Source organism: Panulirus ornatus, chromosome 16 (assembly GCF_036320965.1).
Source record: "Panulirus ornatus isolate Po-2019 chromosome 16, ASM3632096v1, whole genome shotgun sequence".
Classification (NCBI taxonomy): Eukaryota; Metazoa; Arthropoda; class Malacostraca; order Decapoda; family Palinuridae; genus Panulirus; species Panulirus ornatus.
In genome coordinates, this window is record NC_092239.1 from 40,075,235 (window position 1) to 40,101,720 (window position 26,486).

The window sequence follows — 26,486 nt, forward strand, 5'->3', positions numbered from 1 at the left end:
GATATATGTGTCGGAGGTGGAGGGAACAAGGAGAAGAGGGAGACCAAATTGGAGGTGGAAAGATGGAGTAAAAAAGATTGTGAGTGATCGGGGCCTGAACATGCAGGAGGGTGAAAGGTGGGCAAGGAATAGAGTGAATTGGATCGATGTGGTATACCGGGGTTGACGTGCTGTCAATGGATTGAATCAGGGGATGTGAAGCGTCTGGGGTAAACCATGGAAAGTTGTGTAGGGCCTGGATATGGAAAGGGAGCTGTGGTTTCGGGCATTATTGCATGACAGCTAGAGACTGAGTGTGAACGAATGGGGCCTTTGTTGTCTTTTCCTAGTGCTACCTCGCACACATGAGTGGGGAGGGGGATGGTATTCTATGTGTGGCGCGGTGGCGATGGGAATGAATAAAGGCAGACAGTGTGAATTGTGTGCATGGGTATATATGTATGTGTCTCTGTGTGTATATATATGTGTACATTGAGATGTTTAGGTATGTATATTTGCGTGTGTGGACGTGTATGTATATACATGTGTATGGGGGTGGGTTGGGCCATTTCTTTCGTATTTTTCCTTGCGCTACCTCGCAAACGCTGGAGACAGCGACTAAGGAAAAAAAAAAAGATTATTATCATCATTATTATTATAATCATTATTATTATTTTTTTTTTTTTTTTTTTTTTTTGCTTTGTCGCTGTCTCCCGCGTTTGCGAGGTAGCGCAAGGAAACAGACGAAAGAAATGGGCCAACCCACCCCCATACACATGTATATACATACGTCCACACACGCAAATATACATACCTACACAGCTTTCCATGGTTCACCCCAGATGCCCCACACGCCCTGATTCAATCCACCGACAGCACGTCAACCCCGGTATACCACATCGCTCCAATTCACTCTATTCCTTGCCCTCCTTTCACCCTCCTGCATGTTCAGGCCCCAATCACACAAAATATTTTTCACTCCATCTTTCCACCTCCAATTTGGTCTCCCTCTTCTCCTCGTTCCCTCCACCTCCGACACCTATATTCTCTTGGTCAATCTTTCCTCACTCATTCTTTCCATGTGCCCGAACCATTTCAAAACACCCTCTTCTGCTCTCTCAACCACGCTCTTTTTATTTCCACACATCTCTCTTACCCTTACGTTACTTACTCGATCAAACCACCTCACACCACACATTGTCCTCAAACATCTCATTTCCAGCACATCCATCCTCCTGCGCACAACTCTATCCATAGCCCATGCCTCACAACCATACAACATTGTTGGAACCACTATTCCTTCAAACATACCCATTTTTGCTTTCCGAGATAATGTTCTCGACTTTTACACATTCTTCAAGGCTCCCAGGATTTTCGCCCCCTCCCCCACCCTATGATCCACTTCCGCTTCCAAGGTTCCATCCGCTGCCAGATCCACTCCCAGATATCTAAAACACTTTACTTCCTCCAGTTTTTCTCCATTCAAACTTACCTCCCAATTGACTTGACCCTCAACCCAGAAGTGGTAGAGGATGTGTGGATCAGGTGTTTGCTTTGAAGAATGTATGTGAGAAATACTTAGAAAAGCAAATGGATTTGTATGTAGCATTTATGGATCTGGAGAAGGCATATGATAGAGTTGATAGAGATGCTCTGTGGAAGGTATTAAGAATATATGGTGTGGGAGGCAAGTTGTTAGAAGCAGTGAAAAGTTTTTATCGAGGATGTAAGGCATGTGTACGTGTAGGAAGAGAGGAAAGTGATTGGTTCTCAGTGAATGTAGGTTTGCGGCAGGGGTGTGTGATGTCTCCATGGTTGTTTAATTTGTTTATGGATGGGGTTGTTAGGGAGGTAAATGCAAGAGTCTTGGAAAGAGGGGCAAGTATGAAGTCTGTTGGGGATGAGAGAGCTTGGGAAGTGAGTCAGTTGTTGTTCGCTGATGATACAGCGCTGGTGGCGGATTCATGTGAGAAACTGCAGAAGCTGGTGACGGAGTTTGGTAAAGTGTGTGGAAGAAGAAAGTTAAGAGCAAATGTGAATAAGAGCAAGGTTATTAGGTACAGTAGGGTTGAGGGTCAAGTCAATTGGGAGGTGAGTTTGAATGGAGAAAAACTGGAGGAAGTAAAGTGTTTTAGATATCTTGGAGTGGATCTGTCAGCGGATGGAACCATGGAAGCGGAAGTGGATCATAGGGTGGGGGAGGGGGCGAAAATTTTGGGAGCCTTGAGAAATGTGTGGAAGTCGAGAACATTATCCCGGGTAAACCATGGAAAGCTGTGTAGGTATGTATATTTGCGTGTGTGGACGTGTGTATGTACATGTGTATGGGAGGGGTTGGGCCATTTCTTTCGTCTGTTTCCTTGTGCGCTACCTCGCAAACGCGGGAGACAGCGACGAGGTATAAAAAAAAAAAGAAAATATATATATATATATATATATATATATATATATATATATATATATATATATATTTTTTTTTGCTTTGTCGCTGTCTCCCGCGTTTGTGAGGTAGCGCAAGGAAACAGACGAAAGAAATGGCCCAACCCACCCCCATACACATGTATATACATACGTCCACACACGCAAATATACATACCTACACAGCTTTCCATGGTTCACCCCAGATGCCCCACACGCCCTGATTCAATCCACCGACAGCACGTCAACCCCGGTATACCACATCGCTCCAATTCACTCTATTCCTTGCCCTCCTTTCACCCTCCTGCATGTTCAGGCCCCAATCACACAAAATATTTTTCACTCCATCTTTCCACCTCCAATTTGGTCTCCCTCTTCTCCTCGTTCCCTCCACCTCCGACACCTATATTCTCTTGGTCAATCTTTCCTCACTCATTCTTTCCATGTGCCCGAACCATTTCAAAACACCCTCTTCTGCTCTCTCAACCATGCTCTTTTTTTTTCCACACATCTCTCTTACCCTTACGTTACTTACTCGATTTTACTATTATTATTATTATTTATTTATTTATTTATTATACTTTGTCGCTGTCTCCCGCGTTTGCGAGGTAGCGCAAGGAAACAGACGAAAGAAATGGCCCAACCCCCCCCATACACATGTATATACATACGTCCACACACGCAAATATACATACCTACACAGCTTTCCATGGTTTACCCCAGACGCTTCACATGCCTTGATTCAATCCACTGACAGCACGTCAACCCCGGTATACCACATCGCTCCAATTCACTCTATTCCTTGCCCTCCTTTCACCCTCCTGCATGTTCAGGCCCCGATCACACAAAATCTTTTTCACTCCATCTTTCCACCTCCAGTTTGGTCTCCCTCTTCTCCTTGTTCCCTCCACCTCCGACACATATATCCTCTTGGTCAATCTTTCCTCACTCATCCTCTCCATGTGCCCAAACCACTTCAAAACACCCTCTTCTGCTCTCTCAACCATGCTCTTTTTATTTCCACACATCTCTCTTACCCTTACGTTACTCACTCGATCAAACCACCTCACACCACACATTGTCCTCAAACATCTCATTTCCAGCACATCCATCCTCCTGCGCACAACTCTATCCATAGCCCACGCCTCGCAACCATACAACATTGTTGGAACCACTATTCCTTCAAACATACCCATTTTTGCTTTCCGAGATAATGTTCTCGACTTCCACACATTCTTCAAGGCCCTCAGGATTTTCACCCCCTCCCCCACCCTATGATCCACTTCCGCTTCCATGGTTCCATCCGCTGCCAGATCCACTCCCAGATATCTAAAACACTTCACTTCCTCCAGTTTTTCTCCATTCAAACTCACCTCCCAATTGACTTGACCCTCAACCCTACTGTACCTAATAACCTTGCTCTTATTCACATTTACTCTTAACTTTCTTCTTCCACACACTTTTCCAAACTCAGTCACCAGCTTCTGCAGTTTCTCACATGAATCAGCCACCAGCGCTGTATCATCAGCGAACAACAACTGACTCACTTCCCAAGCTCTCTCATCCCCAACAGACTTCATACTTGCCCCTCTTTCCAGGACTCTTGCATTTACCTCCCTAACAACCCCATCCATAAACAAATTAAACAACCATGGAGACATCACACACCCCTGCCGCAAACCTACATTCACTGAGAACCAATCACTTTCCTCTCTTCCTACACGCACACATGCCTTACATCCTCGATAAAAACTTTTCACTGCTTCTAACAACTTTCCTCCCACACCATATATTCTTAATACCTTCCACAGAGCATCTCTATCAACTCTATCATATGCCTTCTCCAGATCCATAAATGTTACATACAAATCCATTTGCTTTTCTAAGTATTTCTCACATACATTCTTCAAAGCAAACACCTGATCCACACATCCTCTACCACTTCTGAAACCACACTGCTCTTCCCCAATCTGATGCTCTGTACATGCCTTCACCCTCTCAATCAATACCCTCCCATATAATTTACCAGGAATACTCAACAAACTTATACCTCTATAATTTGAGCACTCACTCTTATCCCCTTTGCCTTTGTACAATGGCACTATGCACGCATTCCGCCAATCCTCATTATTATTATTATTATTATTATTATTTTGTTATTATTATTATTATTATTTATATATTTTTTTTATCCCTGGTTATAGGAGAGAAAGAGTACTTCCCACGTATTCCCTGCGTGTCGTAGAATGCGACTAAAAGGGAAGCGAGTGGGGGCCTGAAATCCTCCTCTCTCATTTTTTTTCTTTTTTTAATTTTCCATAAGAAGGAACAGAGAAGGGGGCCAGGTGAGGATATTCCCTCAAAGGTCCAGTCCTTTGTTCTTGACGCTACCTCGCTAACGCGGGAAATGGCGAATAGTATGAAAGAAAAAATGAATTTATTTATTTATTTTACTTTGTCGCTGCCTCCCACATTAGCGAGGTAGCACAAGGAAACAGACGAAAGAATGGCCCAACCCACCCACATGCACATGTATATACATACACGTCCACACACACAAATATACATACCTATACATCTCAATGTATACATATATATATATATGCACACAGACATATGTATATATACACATATACATAATTCATACTGTCTGCCTTTATTCATTACCATCACCACCCTGCCACACATGAAATAACAAACCCCTTCCTCCAGCATGTGCACGAGGTAGCGCTAGGGAAAGACAACAAAGGCCACATTCGTTCACACTCAGTCTCTAGCTGTCATGTATAATGCACCGAAACCACAGCTCCCTTTCCACATCCAGGCCCCACAGAACTTTCCATGGTTTACCCCAGACTCTTCACATGCCCTGGTTCAATCCATTATTATTGCTAGTACTACTACTACTACTATATTTACATTTATTATTCTTTGTTTATGTTTTGTTAGGTTTTTAATGATACAAAAAGATAAGCATGGGAAAAGAAATTTTTTTCATACATATTCGCCATTTCCCGTGTTAGTGAGGTGGTGTTGAGAACAGAGGACTGAGCTTAAGAGGGAAACATCCTCACTTGTCCTTCTTCTCTGTTCCTTCTTTTGGAAAAGTAAAAACTGGAGGGGAAGATTATCTGCCAAGGAAGGGTTTCTTGTTCAGTAGAATGTTCGTGTAGAATTAGCCATTTTTCAAAAGTACATTCAGATGAGTCTTCTCTGTCCTGTTTGACCCAGCATAGAAAGTTGAGAATATTTTCCACTGATTCACTTCAGTTGGTTTTTCCCTTTATCCATGTTTAGTTTATTGAAAGTGAAATTTTATTGAGACTTATGAGATAGCAACTCTGAGGGAACTTAAAAGATTGCAGGCCTCCCTTTGGGAATAAGGCATTCCTGCTCTTTTACCAATTTATAGGGTTGGGGCTGGAACATCACTTTTGCAGTTGATTCCTTGAAAAAGTTTATATATTTACTTGACACTCCACATTTAAAAGTGAATGTAGTTGAAGATGATAAACTAACAGATGGGTGGATAGACAGGTTATTGTCTTTCATTTTCTCTTAGATCACGTGACTCAAGATCACGGTCACACAGTCGACATCGAGAACTGGGTTTGTCACATTTAAGTGACTCTGATGCTGAAGGAGACCAGAGACAGCGAGCAACTATGGAAAACAACTCACAGCCTTTTGAATGTCTTCTGGATGTCATGTACATTGACCTAGTTAACATGGACATTTACACAGGCATTAGATCATCCCAAGAGAAGTCATATAGCACTAGAAAGGGAGAAAGGCAGGAACCTTGCACATATCTAGGAATGGAAAGACAAGAAACAAGTGAAGGCAAAGAGAGCATTCATTCTATAGAAGATGTTGAATGGATGTTTGGATCGTATTCTGTGGTACGACAGGGAATATCTATGTTACGTGACAAGTGTGCTCTCAAGTTACAGCTGGAAAGAAACTTGGATTCAACCATTTGTCATGCAGGTTTGTACTGTTATCTGTATTTCTTAATTCCTCTTTAATGGAATATATTCTGTTGCATGTACAAAGTTTTTGATATTTTGAATTTCTAGTACTGGTAATTTCTGCACAAGATTATCTGTGTGTTTATTGGCATGAGACTCTCATTCAACATTATTCTACAGTTCAGGGAGAGAGCTTTAAACTTGTGTGGCACACTCTCCTAAACTTTCTGTGCCTTCAAGTAGCCTTTTAAACCTTTGTAAACTGCCAGCATTCACTGTCTCATTTTTAGTTTATTCCAACCATCCACCACCGTAACACTAAAACAATGTTTCTTAACACCCTTTCTAACTGATTTTTGCTTTGTGTTTTGTCATTGCCTCTGGTTACTGTGGTGCTGCATCTTTTGAAGAACTGTTCCTGGTCTTTATCATCCAACTGATTTAGAAACTTGAAAGTTGTTATCAGGTCCCTTATCTCCTGTACCTCCTTAGTGGACAGCTTTGTGGCTCTCCCTTAAAATCTACATTCTTCTCTGTTCCTTATGTTCTGCTGTATGCATTGATTGTACTGGTTTAGGCTGCTAGATTTTACCATGTATATGGACTTCTGTGGTGTGGTGGTTAGCATTCCTGACTGTGATGCATCCAAAAGGTGCCCAGGGTTGAGCACATAGGTTTGAATCTTGATTGCATCATTCAGCTCAGCTGTTCATCCCTCTTTAGGGGCTCTTCAAGAGATGCCACATCAGAGTCACCAGGAGTCACAAGAAGATAGGCAGGAAGCTTGTTAGAAAGGATATAAAGAACTATCTTAGTGTAAGGATGGTGGATGATTGGAACAGGTAAGCTTAAATAAACAAGAAAACTGTGATTGCTGGCATTACAGAAATGTTTAAAGCAATAGAGAGTTCAAGAGAGTATAGAACTCTTTTGTTGTACTGTATGAATAAGTAATTACAGTTCAGCCATTGTCATTCACACCAGAGACTCCATGCTGACCTACCAACCCCCACAACTTTCACTTTCACCCATCTCTTTAAGTCATCCATCACTTACAATTCCTCCTTTAGATATACTTTCTGTATTGCTCTTCCAAGTTCTTTGTTGGGAGCATCCTTAACTTCCACTTATGTCTTTTTATTGTGTATATGTAGCCAAAATACACATTCTTCCTTTCATGCACTTAAACCTTGCATCAGCTATTCTGTTGCTGACACTTGCAATCAAACTTTTTATGCTTCCTTATTCTTCATGAACACTACCATAGTTCCTCTTGCACAACCATATGTATTTCATCTTGTTTGTCTGATCTCCTGCCATCACTTTGTTCTACTCCAAGGTCCATAACCTTGCAGCTTTGTCTATATAAACCAAACATGTCTAGTTTTTCCTTTCTGAAAGTGTTGATAACTTCCATCATCTTATAGTCATTATTTTGTTTTCTCATGTTCCCCTCATCCATATGGTCCAAAGTCATTTGTCAACTGTGGTTGTAGTAATTCCACTTGTGTAGAAGGCCTTGCTTTAGATGTTATTTGCTGAACTAGGATCCCTAGTCCAACCTTACTTTTGAGTCTAAATTTTCCAGAGTATTTTAAGGATGATTTATAGGGATGATATTTAAAGATTGATTATTCATGATATATCTTAATTCACACTTGTTTCCAGTGCCTGATATGAGTATCCACGGAACAGTGAATAAGGTCCACGTTACCATTGATACAGCAGACTACAAGTTAATCCGTGGCCTTTTAACATTCAATTTGGGAGAACCGATTCCATCTTTGCCCGAATACCATTATCATTCACAGCCTCCTGAGGTATGTCAGATTTTCACTTTTGGGTCGTTTCATATTATATATCAAAAAGGTTATGGTTTCTTCTAAAAATGTACATAGAATAGTTTGGAATTATTCTGCTAAATGTTTATATTTGGAACATCAGTTGATGCCAGTAATACATCCTTCACTAAAATGGATTGGCAGTTGATTTAATAACTGTTTATGCTGTATTTGATGATGTAATGCATTGACATTCTACTCAATTAATTTTATTGAGATTCTTCTTGTAGGTGGAAACATTTATTGCCTAACTTTTATTTTTTCCTGGTTTTGGAAAATAATTTCTATTCCTGTTATCTTATAAGATATAAAAATGGTTAATGATGAGTTCAGAACTTAAGAGTACTTGATGAACTTCTTCTTTAAGAATTATGGTACGAGGAGAGTTCATCTTTGCACTCAAATGACTTTTAATGTAAGTGAGCCCCAAGCTTATCATCTTTGCAGAGCACAGAAGAAAGGCTTAGATTTCTTCATGGTACTTTACTTAATTACAATGTTTAACTTTTCCCTCATTAGTATATTGGTTATTACTTTGGCATTGCTATGTCTCAGATTGTTAAAGTGGTCCCTCCATACGATGGTAAAATAAGAAGAATATCCATAACATTCTTCCTGGAAAAAAGGAACTTAACAGTGTGTAAGGAAATGATTCTACTTGATGTTGTTGACAGTAGATTGTACCTTATCCCAGCTGATAGATGACCATAATTGTGTGAATCTGTGACTTTGATACCCATTGTTGAATGATTTTGAAAGGACTTTAAGTTTAATCTATGCATTAGTTCCAAGTGGAAGGAACAAGAGCCTGATTGAAATAGGTCTCTTTGCTTACAATATTCTGTAGAAATACTTTACTGATTTGCCTAAATTGCAAGAAAATGAGAGCCATCAATGAAAAGGCTAATGTGTCTTTGGCTAATATGTGTTGGCAAGTTTTAAATACATCTGCATAATCATTTTATTAGTTATGCAGAGTCAGAGGGTCCTCTGAGCCCACGCTGTGGAAATGAGTTATTAGAGGGGAGCATGTGGTATGACTAGATGGAATGAAGAAATTAATGAGGGTGTATAAGAGAGATTAGATATGGCAGGGAATGAATTGTGGAGTATTAGAGTGGATGAAATGTAATGCTTTGAGGTGGTTGGGCATGTGGAAAGAACACAGGATAGGGAGTTTACAAGAAAGAGTGTATGATAGTACAATTGAAGGAGTTGGTGTGAGAGGAAATCCACCCATGACATGGGGAAGAACAGTAGAAAAGTTCTGGAGGAAGATGAATGGTAGAAGAATGATTGGAATGGTGTATGTGAGGGAGGCATGTAAGGACAAGAATAAGTGGAGACTCTTTTGCCATGGCCACCCCTTTGATGTGAGTTCCTAGAGGGAATGGGCATCAAAGCTATAGATAGATAGATAGATAGTTGTGAGGTACTTCATCTAGACTTATTAGATATATTAGTTGTATCTAGAGTAACAAAGCTTCAGAAAGCATTGTTATAGTTGTTACAGCCATTTAAACTTGACCATATAGCTCTTGAAAACACTCTACTGTCATACAGCCTCTTAAATTTATGTATGCAGCTGTCTGAATTAAACATTTTCTCAGTCAGAATGTTCCATTTATATGCCATTCTTGAACTATAAACGTTTTTGTCTTTACATTCTCATTTATAAGTTTCTTACATAGTTTCATTTTATGTTTTTGGCTCCTCTATCCGTACATCTCTCAAAGACCTGTCATTAGATCACCTCTCACTCTCTCTTCCAAGGTAGGAAAATTTAAAGCTTCCAATCTTTCCCCATAACTTAGCTCCCCTAATCATGGCACCATCTTTGTTACCCTCCTTTAGACCTTCTCTTTGAGATCTTCATGCTTCTTCAGGTGTGTTGACCAAGTCTGAGAAGCATATTCTAGTTTTGGTTTTATGTATTTTATGAACATGCTACTAAATATTTCCTTATTCATATATTTGAAAGCTGTTCTGAAATTTACCAGAAGGCAGTTTGTCTCTTTAACTATTCTCCTAATATTGAACTCTTGTGACAGGTTAGGGACATTGTTGAATCAGAAGTCCCTTTCACACTCACAATCCTGAAGCTTATTTCCTCTAGGTAATAAAATTGAGGCTATCTTTGGGTCTAGTCCTCATTAGTTTATAATTGCTCCATTGAAATTTCCTCATCCACGTTTCAGACCAGCTTAGGAGTCTGTTTAGATTCCTTTGTAAGGTGATGCAATCCCTTTTGCTTGCTTTTTTTACTTCCCTCATGACATCTGCATCATTTGCATCACCACAATCATCTGTGGATGTAACCAAGATGAGAATAGTGGAGAGATAATTAGTATTTTTGAGAAAAGAAACCTGGATGTTCTGGCTCTGGGTGAAACAAAGCTCAAGGATAAAGGGTAAGAATGGCTGGGAGATGTCTTTGGAGTAAAATCAGAGGTTGATGAGAGGGCAAGAGCTAAGGAAGGAGTAACACTACTCCTGAAAGTTTTGTGGGTGTGTGTTACAAAGTAACTTCTAGATTGATGTGGACGTGGATGGTGAGAGATGTGTTGTTATTGGTACTTATGCATTTGCCCATGAGAAGAAAGGTCATGAGAGGCAAGTGTTTTGGAAGCAGCTGAGTTAATGTGTCAAGAGTTTTGATGAAAGAGACCAGGTATTAGCAGTGGATGATTTAGATGCAAAGGTAAGTAATGTGGCAGTTGAGGGTATAACTGGGGCACATGGGGCATTCAGTAATATGAATGGAAATAGTGAAGAGCTTGTGGATTTCTGTGCAGAAAAAAGACTGGTGATTGAGAATACTTGGTTTAGAATGAGCGATCTACCCAAGTATATATATGTGAGTAGGGGAGATGGTTAAGGGGATTATTTGATTACATATCAGTTGATAGGCATGTAAAAGAGAGACTTTTGGATATAAATGTGTGGAGAGGGGCAGCCAGTGGGAGGTTTGATCACTATCTTGTGAAGACTTTCTTAAAAGAGGATACAACATTAGGGAAAAGAGAGTGGTGAGCATAAGTGAGCTTGGAAAGGAGACTTGTGTGAAGAAATACCAGGAGAGATTGAGTGTAGAATGGCAAAAGGTGATAGCAAATGAAATGAGGGTAGTGGTTAGGGTATGAGGAGGTATTTAGGGAAACAGTGATAGCATGTGAAAGAGATGCTTGTAGCATTTGAAAGATGGGAGGTGGGCAAATTGGAAAGGGATATGAGTGGTGGGATGAAGAAGTAATGTTGCTAGTGAAAGAGGAAAGAGAGGTGTTTGGGTGGTACTTACAGGGAAAGAGTGCAAATGATTGAGAGATGTGTAAATGGAAGTGGCAGAAGGTCAAGAGGAAGGTGCAAGGGATGGAAAGGAGAGCAAATGAGGGTTAGGGTGAGCAAATATGAATAAACTGTACTGAGGATAAAAAGATGTTTTGGAAGGAGGTAAATCATGTGTGAAAGACAAAAGGGGGAGTGATAACAGGTTGTGATGAAGTAAGGAAGAGATAGAGTGAGTATTTTGAAGGATTGTTAAATGTGTTTAATGACTCAGTGGTGGATGTAGGGTGTTTTTGTTGGGGTGGTATGCATTGTGAGAGAGTTGTGGAGAATGGCTTGGTAAAGAGAAAAGAGGTGGGAAAGCACTGCAAAAGATGAAATGCAGTAAGGTGGCTGGAGTGGATGGTATTGCAATTGAATTTTTTAAGAAAGGGGTGACTGTGTTGTTGATTGTTTGAGAAGGATATTCAATGAATGTTTGGATCATGGGAGGTGCCTGAAGATTGGTGGAATGCATATATAGTACCATTGTATAAAGGCAGGAGGATAAAGGTGGATGTTCAAAGCACAGAGGTATAAGTTTGTTGAATATACCTGGTAAGTTGTATGGAAAGGTGTTGACTGAGAGGGTGAAGGTATGTACAGAGTATCAGATTGGGGAGGAACAGTGTGGTTTCAGAAGGGGTAGAGGTTGTGTGGATTAGGTGTTTGCTTAAAAAGAATGTGTGTGAGAAGTACTTAGAGAAACAGATGGAGTGAGGAGAGAATGACTAAAAGGATATACATTACTGGAAATTGAGGGAACAAGGAGAGGGAGGTCGGGAACTGAAGAGGAAGTGGAAGGATGGAGTGAATGGTGAGTCTAGTGTTTGGTGCCTGAACATATGTATGAGGTGTACATAGGATAGAGTGAATTAATGATGTGTTATACAAGGGATGATGTGTTGTCAGTAGGCTGAACCAGGGCATATGAAGTGGTCAGGAGAAAACATGGAAAGGTTTGTTGGGCTTGGCTCTGGATAGGAAGCTTTGGTTTTGGTGCATGATGCCTGATAGCTACAATATTAATGTTAGCAAATAAGGCCATTATTCCTCTGTCCTGGTGCTACCTTGCCACAGGAGAAACAGCGAACAAGTATGAAAAAATTTATTAATCATTTATTATTTCCTTTTCAGACTTTGCTGTCAACAAAGTCAGTTTGGACTTGCCTCAACATAATCCTCAACTTGGACAATGTGACTTTAGAGCTGGAGAACTTGGGGCAAGATATTGTTCAGGAAAATAGTTCTGGCACCCCTCTTGCCTGTGTCAATTTCATCAGTTCTAGATTCACTTTTGAGAGTTTTTCTGATGATTCTAAAGATGTTGACTTAGTCTCTCAAGAAATTCTTATTAGTGATACCAGATTCAAGGGTAAAGCATTATCTGTTGATTATGTTTTTTATGTTGGTGTGAAATGATTGCATTATCTGATTATCATTACATATATGATGGTATATGCTAGGAATTATCTCATTGCTTACAAAAACATGCAAATGGTATTTAGAATCATATTACTTAAGTGTTCTTCATTTACATACTTTCAGGCTTCCCAGTAAATAAGCGATCCAACATTTTTACCAATATCTTGCAACCTACACCATCAAAGAGTGCCAAAAACAACAGCCAGCTTCAAGCAGAGGTTCACTACAGGTACTTCATGATTAGAGTTCACTTCCTGATAACAGATTTGTAGTGTGTCTAAGATGTACATAAGCAGAACAGATGTAAGTGTCAGGTCTTAGGTGTAGATAAGCAGAACATGTGCAGGTATCAATGTTTTGGGTGTTCATAGGCAGAACAGGCACAGTGTTTTGTAGAAGATGGCACACTTAACCTTAAAGGGTTGCATGCTCAACCTCATGTGATGAGATGACATGCTTTGGGATAGGAAATTATCTAATGTAGTTTTGAATGTTACATTAAGTATACTCTGTGTATGCTGGCCAATCTGCCTTCCTCTATGATACTACATTGTATTATATTATTACTTAACTATAGGACCACCATCCAGAGGCTCCTGCAGCTCCAAGGCTGCAGGGGCAAGATGGATTCATTTGAAGTAAAAAGTTCTTTGATGAGTCTGTACTGTCATTCATCAACTGATGATGAAAAAGCCTTGCCAAAGATGATTTTTCACTTGCAGGAGAATGTATTGTCATTCATCAACTGATGATGATACAGCCTTGCCAAAGGTGACTTTTTTGCTTTCAGTGTAATCTCAAGCAGATGGAGCCAGGTTTATTTATATATTTATAATTGGCCTAGGACTCCTGTTTAAGAAAAAGGATTGGTGTTTCCCAGACCTCTTTGCAGGAGGTCTTGCAGCTCCAGGGTTGTGATACTTCCAGAAGCAGGGAAATGATGGACTCTTTTAGAGTCAGAAGTTCTTAGACAAGATTGTACTCCTAACGACACAGCCTCTCCAAAGGTGACTTCATTTTTGGTGTAATCTCGTGCAAGCAGAGTCCATTAATACCAGTAACACCTGCATTTATGTTTATATTTTCTCCTGTTCTATGTTTCTAGCATTAATGAGGTAGTGCCAATAATGGATGGAGAAATGGCCTGAATTGCTCACTTCCATTCTTTATCTGTCATGTATAATGCACTGAAACCTCAGCCCCTTATCCACATTCAGGTCTCACAGACCTTTCCTTGGATTCCCACTGCTACTTCAAATGCCCTGGTTCAATCCATTGACACCATGTCGTCCTCTGTATACCACATCACTCCAATTCACTCTGTCCCATGCATGCCTTACACACTCCTACATGTTCAGGCCCCAAGTACTTCTGAACTTCTTCACCTCAATTCTCCATCTCCAGTTTGGTTTTCCGTTTCCTTGTCCTCTCCACTTCTAACACATTTTATAGAGTTAACCTCAAACCTCCCCTTGATACCATGAATCTTTTGATTCTCCCTTTTAGTGATAATTTCATGTTACTCCCCAGGTTGCTTCAATCATTTAATATATATTTAGCCCTCAGCAATATCAGTACTATAAAGGCTATCCTAATCAAAAACCCACTGGAAAATTCTGTGGGCTGTGTTTACAGAATCCTTTGTAAAAGCTGTACTATGTTTTATGTTGGGTAAACTGGTAAAGATCTTTATGATAGCCTTAGGAACATAAATGTATGTTAGCCTTCTTTTCTTTCTTTCTTTTAAACTATTCGCCATTTCCTGCGTTAGCGAGGTAGCGTTAAGAACAGAGGACTGGGCCTTTGTGGAATATCCTCACCTGGCCCCCCTCTGTTCCTTCTTTTGGAAAATTAAAAAAAAACGAGAGGGGAGGATTTCCAGCCCCCCACTCCTTGCCCTTTTAGTCGCCTTCTACGACACGCAGGGAATACGTGGGAAGTATTCTTAATCCCTATCTTAGCCTTAAGAACATAAATATAGTATAAGAACAGGACAAGAATCAAATGCTTTATTTAATCATCTTAGATATTTTGACCATTGAATTGATTGGAGCAAAGCTAATTCACTAACTAACTGTAACTCCTTCACCAAGGAAAATATCATTGAATCTGTTATTATTGAATAAACAAAAGAATTGTAACGAATATTAGTGAAGGTAATTTTATGACATGCATGGTGACAGACCCAAACACGACCAATCAGAAACACTTGTTTATCAATGGTGTATTAGCTTCCCCTCTTTTTATATCATCTGATTATTGTAAGTCTTCTATCTCATTCTTATATCTCCCCTGATGATGTGCTCATTGGACAAAAGTGCACTTGGGAACTTATATATATTTATTTATTTTATTTTGCTTTGTCGCTGTCTCCCACATTTGTGAGGTAGCACAAGGAAACAAACAAAAGAAATGGCCCAACCCACCCCCATAGACATGTATATACATACACGTCCACACACGCAAATATACATACCCATACATCTCAATGTACACATATATATACACACACAGACACATACATATATACACATGCACACAATTCACACTGCCTTTATTCATTCCCATCGCCACCTTGCCACACATGGAATAACATTCCCCTCCCCCCTCATGTGTGCAAGGTAGCGCTAGGAAAAGACAACAAAGGCCCCATTCGTTCACACTTAGTCTCTAGCTGTCATGTAATAATGCCCGAAACCACAGCTTCCTTTCCACATCCAGGCCCCACAGAACTTTCCATGGTTTACCCCAGACGCTTCACATGCCCTGGTTCAATCCATTGACAGCACGTCTACCCTGGTATACCACATTGTTCCAATTCACTCTTTTCCTTGCACACCTCTCACCCTCCTGCATGTTCAGGCCACGATCACTCAAAATCTTCTTTGCTCCATCCTTCCACCTCCAATTAGGTTTCCTGCTTCTCTTTGTGTCCTCCACCTCTGACACATACATCCTCTTTATCAGCCTTTCCTCACTCATTCTCTCCATATGTCCAAACCATTTCAACACACACTCTTCTGCTCTCTCAACCACACTCTTTTTATCACTACAAATGTCTCTTACCCTTTCATTACTTACTAGATCAAACCACTTCACACCACATATTGTCCTCAAATATTTCATTTCCAACATATCCACCCTCCTCCGTACAGTCCTATCTATAGGCCATGCCTTGCAACCATATGATATTGTAGGAACTACTATTCCTTCAAATATACCCATTTTTGCTCTTTGATATGATATACTCTCCACACATTCTTCACTCCCAGAACCTTTGCCTTCTCTCCCACTCTATGACTCACTTTCACTTCCATGGTTCCATTCTTTGCTGAGTCCACTCCCAGATATTTAAAACACTGCACCTCCTCTAATTCTTCTCCATTCATACTTACATCCCAACTAACTTGTCCCTCGACCGTGCTGAACCTAATAACCTTGCTCTTATTTACTTTCAACTTTCTCCTTTCACTCACTTTTCCAAACTCACTCGCTAACTTCTGCAGTTTCTCACTCAAATCAGCCACCAGTCCTGTATCATCGGTAAACAACACCTGAATCACTTCCTAGGCCCTCTCATCCCAACAGACTGCATACTTGCCCCTCTCTCCAAATTTCTTGCATTTTCCTTCCTAGCCATCCCATCCATAAACAAAGTAAAGAACTTGCGTACATTTGTTGATATTGTTCATATGGCATATTGGTGATGAAGTTGCCTCATATCATGAGCCATATTATAAGTGAATCCCTCGTTTATGGTAACTCCATGCTGGCACCAAAGCCACATATTGGCAGAGCACCTCACTACTAGCACTTCACGAAACATGAGACAAAACAACAGAATTTTATACTGAATGTGTAAGTTTCCATGTTTACTTTTATGTACCAGGAAATAGAAGATTTTAGATATCAATTTTGTTGTAATTATCAGTTGCAGTTTTTATTCATTTCATGAAGGTCTAGTAGTAAGTCTTTGTTGACTAGCATAGACCTTGGCTGTTATAATGAAAGGACTACAAACAACAGTGGTTGTTTTTTAAAAAAAAATTTGATGATACCAAAGATTCTTTGTTCTTTTGTTCTTTGTTGTTTTACGTTAACAGGACATTTGTTGAATTTTTTGTGAACTCATATGGCCATGCATTTCAACCTCTTGGAAATCTTATTTGTAAAAGAGTTGATCCCCTGAGTATAGATTAAAAATTTGTCTAAAAAATTGATTACACAGGTATACATGGTATCATATTGAAAGTTGTCCCATAATATGTCGGTGGCATTCTATTGATATGATACAACATATGAAGAGTTCTAGGTGTATTTGGTTGGAAATCCGTGTTTTCACTTCAGCTCACTGGTTGAATGAATTGTGAGGCTGTAATCATTTGATCCACCCCATGTAAGAGGGAGCAGAATTAAGAATGATATATATCTCTTGAGATGGTCATATAGAGAGAGTAGATTGTGAAGGGAATTCATTTGTGAGATGGCATGGCCATTCAAAAAGAGTGAATTGTGAAGGGAAGACTGAAATTAATTGAAGTAAGGGGATGAAGTGGAGAGAGAGTTAGAGATTGTATTGGCAGGTAAATATTAGACTGAAGGTGTGTTTGAATTTGATACAACACAGAGATACATGGAGGAGTTTTTGTGTGATCCATACTGTTGGAGGGTATTTGGCATATTGTGTATATGTAATCATAATATTTTGAGTGATTATTTGGAAAGTGTAAGAGAATATGCAATGAAAGATTGAGGGCTTATTTTGCTATTGTCTTATGGGTCATAGAGTTCTTTGGTTGAAGTTATTGCAGGATGAAAAGAGCTGGGCACTGACTTGATTTAGAATAACATTGTGGGATAATAAGAGCTTGGCGCTGACTTTATCTCGAGTAACCTTGTGTGATGATAAGAGCTTGGCCCTGACTTGATCTGGAGTAACATTGTTGGATGATAAGAGCTGAACACTGACTTGATCTAGACTAATCCTGTGGGATGATTAGAGCTTTACACTGACTGAATCTAGAGTAACTTTGTAGGATGGTAAGAGCTTGGCACTGACTTGATCTAGAGTTATGTAGTGTGACGATGAGAGCTTGGCATTGACTTGATCTAGAGTAGCCTTTCATGCTTGAGTAGATACCCTCTACTTTCATATAATAGAGATGCTTACCTTTTCTTTTACAGATCAACAAAAAATGTGACAAGGTTTACAATTTTACTGAACAATATGCGGCTTATGGGTATCCTTGACTGGTGGATGGAAGTCCTCGACTTTATCTACAAAACACCAGATAATCCTCCCACTGAAGGTTTGTGTATATTTGCAAGTTTAAGAATTACCATACTAATCTGCTTTCATTAATATATGGATAGTAGATAGTTTACAAAATATAGGATGGTGGGGTTTTTCAAACCAGCAAAGGTGGCAGCTTTTGTTTAATGACATGTCTTTAAAACACACTTAGTCACACTAGTAATTTTACATGTAAGTAACTCCATCTCTTATAATTTTCAGTGCTCTAATAACTGTCCAAGGGTACCTTTGAATGTTCCTCTCTCCCCTTACCTATGAAATAGGGGTCTATCTTGGATGTATTCTCTGTATTGACTGGCTTGCTGGGTAGTTACCTGTTTGTATTATACAGTGAGAGATTTGGTTCTCTGCTTCTCCCCCACTGCCCCCTTTTGTTAGTCTCTGGTTTCTCTGCTGTGCTGTGTGCTCCTGCCTTCCACTGTCTCCTATCATTAGCCTCTGATTTCTGAGCTCCTCCCCCTTTCTTCAGTCAGTAGTCTTTGGTTTCTGCACTCCTTCACCCTACTGTCTCTTGTCACAAGTGTCTGGTTTCTGTGCTATGCTCTTTCCCACATTGTCTTTTGCCATCAGTTTTTAGTTTCTGTGCTGGTTCACCCATTATCTCTTACCATTAGTTTCTAGTTTCTGTGCTCCACTCTTGACCCCCACAATTTTTTATCAGACAAGACTCTTCTAGCCGTCTGTCTCAAGGACATCCAGAGAAGGCCCCTTTGACCTGTCTTAAGAATATGCAGAGAAGACCCCTCTGACCTTCTGTCCCTAGGACATCAAGAGAAGGCCCCTCTGACCCTTTATCTCGAGGACATTCAGAGGGGGGGTGGTCCCCATCTAACCTTCTATCTTGAGGACATTCAGAAAAGGCCTCTCTAACCTTCTACCTTTAGAATATCCAAAGAAAACCCCTCTCACCTATCTCAAGGACATCCAGAGAAGATCCCTTTGACCTTTTTTCTCAAGTACTTTCAGAGAAGACTCCTCTTACCTTCTATTTCAAGAATACCCAGAGAAGGCCCCTGTGACCTTCTATCCCAAAGACGTCCAGAGAAGACCCTTCCGACTTTCTGTCTCAAGGGCATCCAGAGAAGACCCCTTTGACCTTCTGTCTCAAGAATATCCAGAGAAGACCCCTCTGACCTTCTATTTCGAGGACATCCACAAAAGACTTTTTTAACCGTTTACTTCATAGACATCCAGAGAAGGCTCCTTTGACGTTCTATCTCAAGGACATCCAGAGAAGACCTTTCCAACCTTCTATCTCAGGGATGTCCAGAGAAGACCCCTTTGACCTTATATCTCAAGGACATCCTGAGAAAACCCCTCTGACCTTCTGTCTCAAGGACATCATGAGGAAACCCCCTCTGACCTATATCAAGGACATCAAAAAAGTCTCCTCTGGTTTTCTATCTCAATGACATCCAAAGAAGGCCCGTTTGACATTCTGTATCAAGGACATCCTGAGAAGACCCCTTTGGCCCGTCTCATGGACATCCAGAGAAAACTCCTTTGATCTATCTCAAGGGCATGCAGAGAAGACCCCTCTGGCCTATCTCAAGGACATGCAGAAAAGACTCCTCTAACCTTCTATCTCAAGGACAACCAGAGAAGGCCCCATTGACCTTCTGTCTCAAGAACATGCAGAGAAGACCCCTGTGACCCATCTCCAGGGCATTCAGAGGGGGCCCCATTTGACTTTCTGTCTTTAGGACATTCAGAGAAGGCCCCTCCAACTTTCTATCTTTAGAATATCCAAAGAAGACCCCTCTGACCTATCTCAAGGACATCCAGAGAAGATGCCTTTGATCTTCTATCTCAAGGACATTTAGGGAAAGCCCCTCTGACCTTCTATCTCAAGGACATTCAGAGAAGACCCCTCTGACCTTCTGTCTCAAGGACATTCAAAGAAGATCCCTCTGACCTTTTATTGCAAGGACAATCAGATAAGACTTCTCTTACCTTCTGTCTCAAGAACACCTAGAAAAGGCCCCTTTGACCTTATGTCTCTAGGGCATTCAGAGAAGACCTCTCTGACCTTCTATCTCAAGGACATCCAGAGAAGATCCCTCTGACCTCCCATCTCAAGAACATTCAGTGGAGACTTCTCATACCTTCTATCTCAAGAACACACAGAGAATGCCCCTTTGACCCTCAGTCTCAAGGCTACTCAGAGAAAACCACTCTGACTTTATCTCAAGGATATTCATAGTAGACCTCGATTTTAATCAAAAGCCATCCAGAGAATGCCTGTCAGACCATCTGTATCAAGGACATCTGGAGAGTACCTCTCTGACCTATTTTAGGAACATTCAAAGAAGACCCATCTTACCTTCTGTCTCAAGGACATCCAGAGAAGAGACCTTTGACCTTCTGTTTCAAGGACATCCAAAGAAAATCCCTCAGACCTTCTATGTCAAGGACATACAGAGAAAATCCCTGAGACCTTCAGTGTCAAGGACATCCAGAGAAAACCCCCTGACCTTTATCCTTGACAGTCTTGCATTTATCGCTCTTTCTTTCTATGGATTACAATCCCTCTGAATCCATTCAACTGTTTAGATGAGTTATCATGGCTTTAGATTATATTTTTACATGCCCTATTTCTCTCTGCAGGTTGATGACACATTTTATTTTCTATGATATGATTCCTGTGTTTATTTCCTCTCTCAGCTATCAAAACCTGATCCTTTGTCAGTTATAACTTCAAATGATTTCTCCAGTGCATGTATATGTAATCACTTACCATATGTAGCTCTCATCAGTTTGTTTTTGATAATGCACATTAATTCCCAGTAATACATTGTAACAACTTACGTTGTCCTTATTCTGCAAGCTGCAGATTTGGTGAAAAGTTTTGTTAACCCTTTTCTCATTAAAAGCTATAGTCATTATTAAATCATGATATAATCTGCAAGCCATACATGTTGTGGCATGCAGATGCTACCTCACTGAAGGACAAAAGGAATCATAGGGTAGCTACTAGAATCCTTTCAGCAGGGGATGTATCTAAAGTGTAAAGTGGAATTAGAAATGAGACAATATTGCATCCTCCAAGTTTTGGTTATGGTTGTTGCTCTGGAGGCTCCCTACCACAGATGATTTGATGGTGGCAAGTTCTTGTTCTTTAAGCAAAGAAGCTCACTTCATCTGAACAGAGTATTTTGTATCAGTAGACCTGTTATTCTCTTTATGTCAGCTTCAGAGAAAATGCATTTTTTACAATTGCAGTAGTTCAGTAAAAATTAAACCCAATAATGTGACAGCATATACCCCCTTTCCTTGTCACATTTTCTTACAGATAAGTTAAGTCTCTTCCTCCCCTCAGGCTGTATATGTACTTTATCAACAAGTCCATGTAATGAGTGATAAGTGTATATGCAGTTAATCTATAGATTGGTAAACCTTAGATCTTTATCTTCACTGGAAAGTTCTTGGTAGTCAGTTCCTTAGGGAGGAATGTTGCCATTTTCATTTCTATCAAATGGTTGTCCAATGGAAAATAGTAGTTCTCATTACAGATAAGGTCTTGAGTAAGAACTGATTCATGACTGAGTGCGCTCATTATAGTTTATGGTATTTTTTGTCTGTCTAGTATCTAATTTTGTATATTGGCATAATGAACCGTATCATTATAATCATTGTTATTTTCAGAAATCTGTTTTTATTTATTTTTTTTTCTACAGGAAGGAAAAGAAAAGAAGGTTCTGAGGAATTATCTGGTACATGTAGCATTATGGTCACCCCCTTGATGTTTTCTCCCATGCACACTCCAGTCCTCAGTACACCCATTCCCAAAACCCCTCAGACTCAATCACCGCAGTCTCAGTCACCAAGATCACGATCACCCATATTGGGATTCCCAAGGGAGAGGAATGTCAGGTCCTCCACACCAAGACTAAATCCTATGGTGGAGTCTACTGGAGTCATGACAAAGCATGCCATAATACAGGAGCAAATTAAAGTACCATTCGAACTGAAATTGAACATCACTGACTCAGAGCTTGTTGTGGTAGAAAACACAGCTCTGTGGGACACAAGTGCTGTCATACTAAAGGTGAGAATGTGATTTGTCTCTATGTGAAAAACGCTTGGAACCTGTTACCATGGTTACTTACGTGTTTTCATAATTGAAAGATAAGAAGCATGGGATATCATAAATGGTCTCATAGTGTTGTCTTAAGTATACTTTTCTGTGATTACCTTTTACTGCTGTGGGCAGTAGGCTGTTGACAGCAGCTACCTAGAGAAGTAGTACTGCGGGCAGTAGGCTGTTGACAGCAGCTACCTAGAGAAGTAGTACTGCTCTGTCTTAGGAGCATTCAGTTTGTGCCTAGAATTATTGTACATCCTGTGTGTCAGGATTGTTGGGCTTACTTATTGTATCATCAAAACTAAGCTTCTCTTATAGTCTTAACATCTTCCAACATGATCATAAACCTGTCCTCTTCATTTTTGTTCATCTCTTCCCTCTCTCCTAAATCTATATTTTTTATTTATTTTGCTTTGTCACCGTCTCCCACGTTAGCAAAATGGCCCAACCCACCCACATACACATGTATATACATACACGTCCACACACACAAATATACATACCTATACATCTCAATGTATACATATATATACACACACAGACATATACATATATACACATGTACATAATTCATACTGTCTGCCTTTATTCATTCCCATCGCCGCCCTGCCACACATGAAATAACAACCCCCTCCCCCCAAATGTGCGCGAGGTAACGCTAGGAAAAGACAACAAAGGCCACATTCGTTCACACTCAGTCTCTAGCTGTCATGTAATAATGCACCGAAACCACAACTCCCTTTCCATGGTTTACCCCAGACGCTTCACATGCCCTGGCTCAATCCATTGACAGCACGTCAACCCCGGTGTACCACATCGTTCCAATTCATTCTATTCCTTGCACGCCTTTCACCCTCCTGCATGTTCAGGCCCCAATCACTCAAAATCTTTTTCACTCCATCTTTACTCCCTAAACTTTACTCCCTAGACATTCCCAAACCACTCTTCCCCTTTACCCTTGAGCTTCGTTTCACTCAGAGTCAAAACATCCAGGTTCCTTTCCTCAAACATACTGCCTATCCTTTTTTCTCATCTTGGTTACATCCACACACATTTAGACACCCCAGTCTGAGCCTTTGAGGAGGATGAGCACTCCCCGTGTGGCTCCTTCTTCTGTTTCCCCTTTTTGAAAGTTGAAATACAAGGAGGGGAGGGTTTCCAGCTCCCCGCTCCCGTCCCCTTTAGTCGCCTTCTACGACATGTGAGGATTGCGTGGGAAACATTCTTTCTCCCCTATCCCCAGGGATTTCCTATCCCCAGGAATCTATATATCTATTGATATATCTGACACATGTTCCCTTTTGGAACACCCTGAAGGGGGTTGCCACATAGCACAGTGTTTGCAGATGCTCCTACCTAATGTTGTTCCGGACTACTACTACCGAATGCTCCTGCCTAATGTTCCTACCTACTTCTTCTACCCAATGTTTCTACCTAATGCTCAAACCTAAATGTTCCAACCTAGTACTCCTGTCTGTTGCTCCTACCATTTTGGCAGAAGGCAAGGCTTGCACATTGCATTCACCACAAGAAAATCTAACGTTACAAAAATGAGCTGTGTGAGTTAGTGTTGTCAGGTGTTATGTGTTATAAGGAGAGATTGTTTGTTTGTGGACAGAATACCAGGAGTCCACTTGTGGGTGTGATAGAAAGATGAGACAGCTACTTGGGTTAGAGGAGTGCAGCTTGACAACCAATGAAGTGCTGGCTCACTATGCAGGTAGGTAGTACTGTTAGTACTGGCCATTGGCTGCCTACCAACTATTACCTGTACAATCCATTACATATTTGTTTCTGCCTTTCCACTCTCTTGTACCATCCTTTATATATTTATTTCTGTCTTCCCAATCTCTTATTCCATCTTTTTCTTATTTTGAATTACATGTTTTCCTATCTCAAAAGCACATATTTTCTACCTCCGAAAAATATCTTTAGATATTTTTTTAGATATCCCTGGGGATAGGGGAGAAAGAATACTTCCCACGTATTCCCTGCGTGTCCTAGAAGGCGACTAAAAGGGGAGGGAGCGGGGGGCTGGAAATCCTCCCCTCTTGTATTTTTTTTTAATTTTCCAAAAGAAGGAACAGAGAAGGGGGCCAGGTGAGGATAATCCCTCAGAGGCCCAGTTCTTAACGCTACCTTGCTAACGCGGGAAATGGCAAATAGTTTGAAAGAAAGAAAGATTCTTTTTTGTTAGTCCTTTCTTCTGGAGGTGTTGCTTGTTTGAGGACTTTTGTCCATACTTGGATTTTTCAGACATAAAAGGATGGAAGATAACAATTTACTCGTGATTTTGTAACTCTGTCTATCAATTATCACATGATTCTTACTGTAATGGGTGGCTCAGAATTCAAACATCACTCACCCTGTCCCTCAACCCATACCCAATATGTTAAAGTGAAACATAGACCTCCAGATGTACACACCAAGTTGATCAATCAGGTGACACCAGCATCTCAGTTCATAAATCCCCCATTCACAAAATGTTTTCATTGTATTCATTCTTTAGTCCTTTCTCCTGCACATTATCTGAAATATATGTAGCCCTATTTTTTTTCATTTATTTTCTACATCAGTCTTACATGTAACTTGTACTATCTTTTTGACCAATCTATTATTTGTCATCCATTCTACATGACCATACCATACTGAAAAGCTTTTCATTGAAAAGTGCTTTTCAAATGATTGCTCTACTTTTTCAGTGGTTTTGGCATTTGCTTCATTCTTAATGTTGAAAAAAATTCTTAGAGATATTTCCTAGGAATTTTTTTGCCCAAAAATGAAAAATCTATGACACACACTATTCTAAATTTGTTATTGCAGAATACCAGTGCCCAATTTATGTTCCCATTGAAATATTTTAGCTTTATATAGTTACTATACCACAACTATATCTCTTCATTGAGTGTGGTTTGCTATATTAATGCTAATGAAGCTTACACCCAGGAGCAGGTTGCTGACCATATACAGGAGTAGAATTCATGTGCTTCATGATGACTTTCTTCATGTGGGGTGCCATACTTTAAGATTTTCTATTTTCTCAATGTAGGAGGAGTCTGTGAATGAGTGTTAGGCAGTTTTGATGCAAAGGACTGAATCTTGGTGCTAGGGATCTGAATGAAGAATTATATTTATTTATTTTTGCTTTGTCGCTGTCTCCCGCGTTTGCGAGGTAGCGCAAGGAAACAGACGAAAGAAATGGCCCAACCCACCCCCATACACATGTATATACACACACGTCTACACACGCAAATATACATACCTATACATCACAATGTACACATACATATACACACACAGACACATACATATATACCCATGCACACAGTTCACACTGTCTGCCTTTATTCATTCCCATCGCCACCTCACCACACATGGAATACCATCCCCCTCCCCCCTCATGTGTGCGGGGTTGCGCTAGGAAAAGACAACAAAGGCCTCATTCATTCACACTCAGTCTCTAGCTGTCATGCAATAATGCCTGAAACCACAGCTCCCTTTCCACATCCAGGCCCCACACAGCTTTCCATGGTTTACCCCAGACGCTTCACATGCTCTGATTCAATCCACTGACAGCACGTCAACCCCGGTATACCACATCGATCCAATTCACTCTATTCCTTGCCCGCCTTTCACCCTCCTGCATGTTCAGGCCCCGATCACTCAAAATCTCTTTCACTCCATCATTCCACCTCCAATTTGGTCTCCCACTTCTCCTCGTTCCCTCCGCCTCCGACACATATATCCTCTTGGTCAATCTTTCCTCACTCATTCTCTCCATGTGCCCAAACCATTTCAAAACACCCTCTTCTGCTCTCTCAACCACGCTCTTATTATTTCCACACATCTCTCTTACCCTTACATTACTTACTCGATCAAACCACCTCACACCACAAATTGTCCTCAAACATCTCATTTCCAGCACATCCACCCTCCTGTGCACAACTCTATCCATAGCCCACGCCTCGCAACCATACAACATTTTTGGAACCACTATTCCTTCAAACATACCCATTTTTGCTTTCCGAGATAATGTTCTCGACTTCCACACATTCTTCAAGGCTCCCAGGATTTTCGCCCCCTCCCCCACCCTATGATTCACTTCCGCTTCCATGGTTCCATGCGCTGCC

General features: G+C 40.5%; 1 protein-coding gene across 1 annotated transcript in view; it reads left to right on the plus strand.

Moving 5' to 3' along the window:
* Vps13D (vacuolar protein sorting 13D) overlaps positions 1-26,486 on the plus strand; it is a 772,012-nt gene that overhangs the window by 305,814 nt on the left and 439,712 nt on the right. Inside the window, exons 34-39 of the mRNA XM_071670877.1 lie at positions 5,960-6,387; positions 8,037-8,188; positions 12,671-12,908; positions 13,082-13,187; positions 18,143-18,267; positions 21,950-22,320. Coding sequence (XP_071526978.1) covers positions 5,960-6,387; positions 8,037-8,188; positions 12,671-12,908; positions 13,082-13,187; positions 18,143-18,267; positions 21,950-22,320 — 1,420 coding nt within the window. The remainder of the gene's footprint in view (positions 1-5,959; positions 6,388-8,036; positions 8,189-12,670; positions 12,909-13,081; positions 13,188-18,142; positions 18,268-21,949; positions 22,321-26,486) is intronic.